Genomic DNA, 9,456 nt, shown 5'->3' with positions numbered 1-9,456 from the left:
GTCAGTATGGACTAGATGAGCTTCAGGGCCTATTTTTGTGTCATAGTATTCTATAAGCTCCATAATCATTTCATAAAGTTGTTCAAAAATCTTCAGATTTTAGTTATACCAAAAAAAAAGGAGACTAAAAGCAGAAATATCAGAGGGAATTCCCTTTCAAATAGATACTGACAGATTTGTTGCAATCATCAAAATTAACAGATGAACTATTTGCTGAAACATATTGAAATTAATTTATTTGGCCTTAGAGGTAAGCAGAAAGTATTCGCAATGAAGTGATCAAATATTAAAACAGATAATCATTTCAAATGAGTTACACATAATTATAACATATTGAAATATAAACAAAATGCCGGAAACACTCAGTAGACCAGACAGCATTGTGAGGGGGAAAAAAGTTAACTTTTCAGGTCAAAGGCCCTCCATTGAGGTTCTGATGATGGGGCTTAGACCTGAAATGATCAGCAGCTGTTGCCTGACCGACTGAGGGTTTCCAGTGTTGCCTGCTTTTATTTCAGATTTCCAGCATCTGCAATTTTTCTTTAAATTTTCACACAGAAATATTTGTTCAACACATCCCACACGAATTGTAGTAGTAAAGAGAAGACTGGCCAAGAACTACTTTGCTCAGTACAGACCAGGAAACTAACTCAATTTAGTAAAAAGTAATTATAGGATGTATGCTTGAGCCTGAATTTCTTCCAAATAGATTTTGGACCAGGCTGCAGCAAACGAGGTAGCAACAGATAAACACCAGACTTTCCCATAGGGGAGAAATCAAAACAACCACAAAATAGCCTTATTTGTTCCAGATATTGGAATGCCAAAGCAAATGAACTTTCAGTCCTGAAGTCAACTAGGATGTGCTTCAGAATTAAATAGAGCCACCTTGTTAGTCAAAATTATGTAAAATTATTTACAGCTATTTTAAAAAAATAACAATAAAATAAAACAGTAATAAAAGAGAGGCAGGTGGTGGTGGTGAAAAGACAGGTGCAGAGACATGGATAGAAGGGATGGAGAAAAAGGGATGGGATAAAGAGGAATCCAAAAGACTAGCATTTTAGATAAAATTAAGAGGCAGGAATGACACAAAGACTGACTGCCCTATTGCCATTACATTACTGGCACACTTAGCTCATCACCAAGCCTTCAATAAATGATGATTATAACACATTTGCAAAAGGCTAACAACAATGTCCTACCTGAATTTGAAACTAATTTGTTATTGAAATATACCAAAATCTCATGTGTAGATAAATTTATGTAGTAAACCAAAAAATTGGTGGGAATGGATACATAAAAATTAGTGTTCAATTTGCTAACAACTGGGACAAATGTAATTTTTTTTTTTTACAAACTTCAATCCTTGATGCTTGTTCAACTAAAAAACTCTTCTGATGTATACGGTTAATATAAGAATATATTATCCAATGTCTACTTTCAGAACTGGATCCCAACAAAGACATCTTGCAGATTGAAAATGACTAATTATTAACTAAATAATTATTATTTAATGGGAGATCACTGAGTGAGTTGGAGACAGTTCTTTGTGGACTTGTCAGTGGAGTGGAAGATTGCTTGGGTTATTAGTAACCTAGCAAGGGCCGATAAAAAGTAGCACAGTTTACACAGAGCAACTGTTATAGGCGTGGACTGTGTTGGAGTTGTCAGGCTTTGGCTCAACAGGCGCAAGCTGGAACTGAAGTTAGAGGTATAACAAGGGTAGGCAGTAGAATACACCTGTGAGATGTGGGATTTCAGGGTATCTAGCGGTCTCCCTGATGACTGCATCTACAGGAAGTGCACCCAATTTCAGCTCCTGGCTGACAAGGTCAAGGAACTGAAGCTGGATGCATTTGGGACCACCCGGGAGGCTGAAAACTTCACAGACGAGACTTTTTCCTGAGGTAGTCACACCTACAGCACAGGTTTCAGAGAGTAGATGGGTGACCACCAGGAAAATTAAAGGTAGTAATCAGTCAGTGGCAGGTTCCCCTGTGGGTGGCCATTCTCCTCAGCAAAAAGTACATCCCTTTTCATATTGCTGGGGAGAGGGGAAGGGGGGGAGGAAGTGGCCCATCATAGTACAGCAGCAGCAGCCAGGCCAGTGGTACTATGGCCACTCTGAGGCTCAGCATGGAAGGGTAAAGTCAGGCAGAGCGATAGTGATAGGTGTTATGTACCCATGTACATTTTAAGCTGTCAAGCTTCTACGCACTGAACATAAAGTGAGTGCATCCCAGGTAGCCGATTTAAAAGCAAAATAAACAGCTGCACATTTGTTCCTCACCTCTCCATCTCTCGTGGGTTATTCACAGCCACCTGGCTTTCCATAACAACTAGTGAAGAGGTGACAAGTCCTCACATCATATTTATCGTGTTTCCTTCGACAAGAAAAGTCAGTGTGCAGCTCTCGGTGTACCACTGCGTCACGTAGGTGGGTGAAAAGAAGTCGCTGCATGCCACTAGAAACGTCACAGGAAGCAAGGTGAATGAAGAATCCGTGGAGAGAAAATGGGATGGTTAAATAAATCAAATGAGAGGAAGAGAGAGAGAGAAAGAGGTGGATGAGACTGAATTTTCTGGAACTTGATTGTATTCAAAAATGGTAAAATGTTTGGAAGTATGACTATGACAAAAGAAACATACTGAAAGCGCCTGCAAAAGTAAAAAGACAGTTGACCAAAAGCACAAATAAGTAAAAATGATTTTTGGAAAAACAAAAAGAAACATAGAACATACTGAGGACAGACTGACTCTCACTCTGAAGTTGAAGAAGCTTTGCATTAAAAAAAATCTATTTCAGGACACAAAGATGGCTATCGGCTAATACTGCAGTTGGATGGGATCTAAGTGTGGATGCAGGTGGACACAAGTGCTCAGTATTGCTGGTGTCAGAGACAGTTTACAAGGAGAAATTGCAGTATCTCACCCCCTGAAGGGGCAAGGTTGACTTGAAAGACTTAAGACTTAAACAGGCGATGGGGGTGGGGGGGGGGGGGGGGCGGGGAGGGAGTGGCAAAAAAGAGAGAGCGAGTGATAGTCGTAGCAAGAGAGTGATAGGGAGAGCATTCTGATTGGTCTCTTCATGCTAAGCAGACCTATCAGTTTTCTCTGTGGGCGACCTTTACCGTCGACCTCCCTCTCTTTCATTGTCCATCAGTTCAGTTTAGTGTCCTGCAACGCCATGGCAGAGTGTTCCAAAAAATATATAAAGCGTACTTCACCCCAGACTAAAGTGTACCCCTGCCTAATAGGGGTCAAAAATAATGACAGTGTTGCTCGCTGCACTGTTTGCAATTAGCTATTAGCATTGAGACTGCCAACAAGATACTCAACAAGGAAGGTATATGGGGGGGGGGGGGGGGATTGTGTGTGTGCGTGCATTTCAATACGTGATCAAATAAATTGTTGTGTTCTTTCATAATCAAATGTCCTGTATACATACACCTCTGGAGGTTGACCGGGGGGGGAATATGGGGTTGCGGGAGGTGGAGGTGCTACCTCCCTGAGAAGAGTTTTTTCAGGGTGGGATGTCTGTGCTTATACCCCAAGACACAAAACAGATTGTGTTAATGACTAGAACACCCAAGCAAAGAGACATGCCAAAGCAAAGCGCAGAGGTTTCATAGCAGGAGAGAGTACTTGTCCAGAACTACATCTCTGGAATAAAGTGGATACCTGCGATGGCACAAACTGGCCCTGTGTCGTACACAGTGGAAACTAGTAACCACAACATCTGGAGAAAGGATGCTGATCACTTCTGAAGCTACCGAAAACCAGCACAAACTGACCAACCCAGATCCAGATGTAGAGATGGGACAGGATTCTGAGACAACTACAGAACCTCTACCAAGATCAATTGATACAGCCAGTGCTCCCCATCCCCTGTGCTTTCTTAGGTACCCGCCCCCCCCCCAAATGACAATGCAGTACACAAACCAAGATCTATACATATACCAGCAAGAGATAAAATTACTTTGATTTCATCCCTGCGTCATCAGTACCATCACAAGATCAGGCAGCCTCCAGACAGATTGAATCTCTAGAATAACATCCAGGCTTATGTCTGTGAGTAGAAACAGTTCTTCCCTAGTTTAGAAAAAAAACTGTTCTTGTTGTTGGTTAAATTTGAGGATTACTCCATTAAATGTTAACTGTTCAGCAGCTGGACTGTTCATGGGAAGGGGGAGAAACATTTAAAATAAGTTAAATGGATTCATGCACATCTTGACCCTTATGGGTTACTGTCGAGCTTCCTGTGTGTTATGTACTAAACTTAATGTGAGAGGGCTTTCTGGGCAAATAAAGCAGCTGCATGTTTGTTCCTCACCTCTCCATCTCTCAAGTGTGTTATTTACGGCCACAAACCGAACAACAGGAGACTTGATAGTTAAGAGGATGGACAGCAGATTCTGTGGCCACGAAAGAGAAGCCAGGATGGTTTGATATCTTCCAGGTGCTGGGGTCAAGAGTATCTCAGAGTGGCTGCAGAATATTTTCAAGAGGGAGGATGAGCAGTCAGAGGTTGTGATGCACATTGGTACCAATGAGATAGATAGAAAAGAAGAGGTCCTGTGTAGTGAGTATAGGGAGTTAGGCAAGAGGAATAAGAGCAGGATCTCCAAGGATCTCTGGATTACTCCCAATACTACGTGCTAGAAGGGGCAGAAAGAGAATTATAGTATAGATGAATAAGTAGCTGACTAAGTGGTGCAAGTGCAGAGTTTCAGATTTCTGGATCATTGGGATCTCTTCTGGGGAAGGTAGACCTGTACAAAAAGGACAGGTTACACCTGCACCCAAAGGGGATTAATTTCCTTGCAGGCAGGTTTGCTAGAGCTGTTAGGCTCTACCAGGGGTTCCCAACCTTTTTAATACCGTGGATCCTTACCATTAACTGAAGTGCCCGTGGACCCCAGGTTGGGAACCCCTGGCTTAAACTAATTTAGCAGTGGGATGGAAACGAGTGATAGGTCTGAGGATGGGGCAATTGGTATACAAGTAATGCAATGTGGAGTGAGTCAGTGAGGAAGGACAGGTAGATGATAGGGCAACATTGCAGTCAGTGGGATGAGTTGATGTGCAACGTAGGCAAAATCAAAAAGGGTGATGAATACGGGACTAAAGGTGTTATATTTGAATGCAGAGATTTACAGAATAAGATAGATAATCTCGTAGCACATTTAAGAGACGTGGGCATCACTCAGTTGTGGCTAAGAAGATCTTAGTTGAGAACTTAACATCCAAGGATCCATCCTGCATTGAAAGGACGGGCAAGAAGGTAGAAGGGGTGGGGTAGCTTGGTTGGTTAAAAAAAAATCAAATCCTTGGGAAAAAAGTGACATACAATCAGAAGATATAGAATTCATGTGGGTAGAGTTAAGAAACTGCAAGAAGAAAAAGATCCTGATGGGGATTATATAGAGCCCTCCAAACAGTAGCCAGGATATGGGATACAAGTTACAATGGGAGATTGAAAAGGCATGTAATAAGGGCAATGTTATGATAATCATGGGGCATTTCAATAGGAGGCAAATTGGAAAATCATGATGGTGCTGGACCTCAAGAAGGAATTTGAAGAATGCCCACAAGATGGCTTTGTAGAGCAGCCATTGGTTAAAGGTAAAAGATGAGAAATTTAAGGGGAATATGAGGGGAAACTTCTTCACTCAGAGGGTCGTGAGAGGTGGAATGAGCTGTCAGCACAAATGAAGCACACAAGCTCAATTTCAACATTCAAGAGAAGTCTGGATAGGTACATGGAAGATAGGGGTATGAAGGGTTATGGTCTCAGTGCAGGTCAATGGGAGTAGGCAATTTAAAAGGCTTGGCACGGACTAGATGGGCCAATGAGCCTGTTTCTATGCTGTACTTTTCTATGATCTATATTAGAGGATATCAAAAGTTTTTTCCCCCCCCCCAGAAATACTATACAATGAGTAAAATATGTGAAAGTGGATATTGGACTTCTGGAAAATAATTTGGAGATGAAGAAATGGGGGATGAAGAAATAATAAGTATTTTGCATCAGTCTTCACTGTGGAAGACACTGGCAGTAGTATGCCAGAAATTCTAGCGTGTCAGGGGGCACAGTGAATGTAGTTGCTATTACTAAGGAGAAGCTGCTTGGGAACTAAAATGTTTGAAGGTGGATAAGTTACCTGAACCAGATAGACTACACTCCAGGGTTCTGAAGGAGGTAGCTGAAGAGATTGTGAAGGTATTAGTAATGATCTTTCAAGAATCACTATGTTCTGGAATGGTTCAGAATGACTGGGAAAATGCAAACGTCACTCCACTTCTTAACAAATTAAGAGCCCATGGTATAACAGGAAGGATACTAGCTTGGACAGAAGATTGGCAGGCTGGCAAGAGGCGAAGAGTCAGAATGAAGGGGGCCTATTCTGGTTGGCAGCCGGTGGCTAGCAATGCTCCACGGGGATCAGGATTGGGATTGCTTCTCATGGAATTGATGGCTTTGTGGCCAGGTTTACAGAAGATACCAAGATAGGTGGAAGGGCAGGTGGTGCGGAGGAAGTAGGAAGTCTGCAGGACACGGAGAGATTGTGAGAAGTGACAAATGGAGTAGAATGTAGGCATGTGCATAGTCATGCACTCTGGTACAAGCAGTAAAGGCATAGATTATTTTCCGAACAGGGATAAAATTCAAAGGTACAAAGGGACTTGGGAGTCTTTTTGCAGGATTCCCTAAAGGTTAACTTGCAGATTGAGTCGGAGACAGTGGTAAGGAAGGCAAATACAATTTTAGTTTTCATTTTGAAAGGACTGGAATACAAAAGCAAGGATGTGTTGCTGAAGCTCTAAAAGGCATTTGTCATATTGCACTTTGGAGTATTGGAAGAAGTTTTGGGCCCTTTATCCAAGAAGAGATATTTTGGACAGGGTCCAGAGGAGGTTCACAAGAATGATTCCTAGAATGAAATGGTTAACATGCAAGGAGTGTTTGATGACTCTGGGTGTGTACTTACTGGAGTTTAAAAGAATTGGGGGGGGGGGTGCAGGAGGAAGAGAAAACTATTGAATATTGAAAGGCCCAGATGGAGTGGATTTGGAGAGGATGTTCCCTATAATATGCAAGTCCAGGACCGGAGGGATCAGATTAGAGGGATGTCCATTCAGAACAGAACCTTTAGCCAGAGGGCAGTGAATCTGTGGAATTCATCGCCACAGACAGATGTGGAGGCCAACTCATTGAGTACATTTAAAGCGGAGGTTTGACAGGTTCTTAGTCAGGGTGCCAAAGGTTATGGGGAGAAGGCTGGAGAATGGGGTTGAGAAGCATTATAAATCTGCTATGATAGAATGGCAGAGCAGACTAGATGGGCTGAGTGGCCTAATTCTGCTCCTACAATATGTCTTATGATCTAAACTGTTGGCTCCCTGGGACTGAGACTGATTAATGTCAGTCTGTAAGCTGCATTAGCTCAAATTCTGCAGATTAAAATAAATTAAACTTGTGCAGTGTATACTGAGTGATTAGAAGAGAAAAAAGGTGAATAATCAAACACAAGTTTGAAGATACAAAAATGTTTGCGTAAGTGACAGATTTCTTTAATTTGAGAAGACAACCATAAAATGTGATGAAAGAAATTAATCAATTTGTTCTACAGAGGAACTTGCTAGAGACAAAGTGGATTTGAATCTGGAGATCTAATTAGAAAGTGAAAAATAGTCCCAATTAGTTTTGTCCAGAGTAGATAAAAAATGACAGCATATAAGAAGTGAAGCTAATGATATATCATTTACAAAGGTAGATACTTGTATAATGCAAGGGGCTGTTGCACTCTGCCACATGCACAAGGAAAAACACATGAAGCTATATACATTGCAGAGGGTAGCAAACTCTGTTAAACTGAAAGGGTAAAGCAGAGGAACAAGAGTAAGTGACTGCCGGAAAAAAATAAAAATAAAATATAGGCTCTAGTGCATAAAAACACACAATTATCCAATTGGCAGATAATGCCCAGTACGCGTACGACAAAAAAGATGGAGGCATTAGTGGGGTTGGGCAGTGGTTATTAATGAAGAACAATTCCATGGAATACAACATAGTTTTGTGAACAACAAATTAAAGTCTGCTGCTCTGCTGGTATTATTTATAGCAGAGAATTTTTATAACTATGGTAGAGGATTCTTATAATTAAGGCAGACACATAAAGGTCTGATTCACATAGCAGGGCAAGGATGATAATTGGCTTTGTTGCTTTTCAGAAGCAGAAGGAAAAAAAAATTAAACTAGTTATTGAAGAAACTAGTAATAGAGAGAAATAAATGCAAGAGAATGAGAAGATGTAAAAGATCTTCAAAAGTAGTCCAGGTACCTTGTACCGTATACCTGCTTCACTGGTTAGGGAAGGCTAATACATGGCGGAGATTAATTAAGATTCTTAAGACTCTAGGTCACTGCTTTTTCCCCAAATGAATTGATTTTTTCCCAGGAAAAATGGGTCATATATTTGAGGTGCTTTACCAGAGTGACCTCCAGACATCATTTCCACGTGTCAGACATAAAATACATAAGACTTCACTGTGGAGCAAAAAAAGGAAAATGATCTTTAAAGTATTGCACATTGTACAAGGTAACCATCAATTATACCCTAAAACATCAACTCTAATTGTCTGTGAATGACTTACTTCATTTGTTTCTAATCATACCAGACTGAGTTTCAAGTCCTGTAAGGGGTATTTTTCTTTCGGTTTTATTATGTTTACGAGTCCACATTTCATTGTCTCCATGTGAAATAGTGCATTTTTGAGAAAAGGTAGTAAATTCAAATGAAGGGTCAATTCAACTAAGGCAGTTATTAGTTGTTTACACTCACATGATGTCAAGAAAAGATTCAATAATAAAACTGAAAAAGAGGAATTGCTCTCAGTGCAGCACATCTTCCACAAGTTGCTATATCCATCGACCATATATCTTAATTCACAATACTTTCACAGCTGAAAATATTGTCTCCGAAGCCCCAAACATAACGATCCAAATTCCTAATTGAACACTAGGTGAGCTTCAGCACAGTTGAAAATGATGGAAAACTGTAACAACAGTAAAATGTATTCGATATTTTCACTGTTACCTTGGTCAGAGGGATGTCCATTCACAGTGCAAATTTTGCCCATTTAACTAGTTCCAAACATTGACTGGACCACAAAGACCAAGTTTAAAGCTTTTAGGGGTAGATCCTTGCACAGCAAATGTACATGAGAGGCAGAACCCTGGGATGGTTGACAATGTTGCCATCAATGATTTTGGACATCCTCTTCTTCACTCTCATTTGCCTGTCCATTTCTTAGGAGTAACTCCGTATCAATGTCAGTCAAAGCCATATCATGGAGTTTATCAATCTTTTTGTCATTTGATGAATCTGAGAAGGATAGATATTGAAAGTAATTTATAGATGAGACGAGGCATGAACAATAAAATTATGA

General features: G+C 40.7%; 1 protein-coding gene across 4 annotated transcripts in view; it reads right to left on the bottom strand.

Annotated features, from left to right (window-relative positions):
* Positions 1 to 218: 218 nt before the first annotated feature.
* slc35c2 (solute carrier family 35 member C2) overlaps positions 219 to 9,456 on the bottom strand; it is a 54,546-nt gene continuing 45,308 nt past the window's right edge. For all 4 annotated transcript variants that reach the window (XM_059980346.1, XM_059980345.1, XM_059980348.1 and 1 more), the window contains one exon: positions 219 to 9,392. In XM_059980346.1, the coding sequence (XP_059836329.1) occupies positions 9,268 to 9,392 (125 nt within the window). In that variant the 3' untranslated portion in view covers positions 219 to 9,267. The remainder of the gene's footprint in view (positions 9,393 to 9,456) is intronic.

This window comes from Hypanus sabinus, chromosome 9 (assembly GCF_030144855.1).
Source record: "Hypanus sabinus isolate sHypSab1 chromosome 9, sHypSab1.hap1, whole genome shotgun sequence".
Taxonomy (NCBI): Eukaryota; Metazoa; Chordata; class Chondrichthyes; order Myliobatiformes; family Dasyatidae; genus Hypanus; species Hypanus sabinus.
Note: the sequence above shows the minus strand (reverse complement) of the source record. Positions and strands in the feature narration are given on the sequence as shown.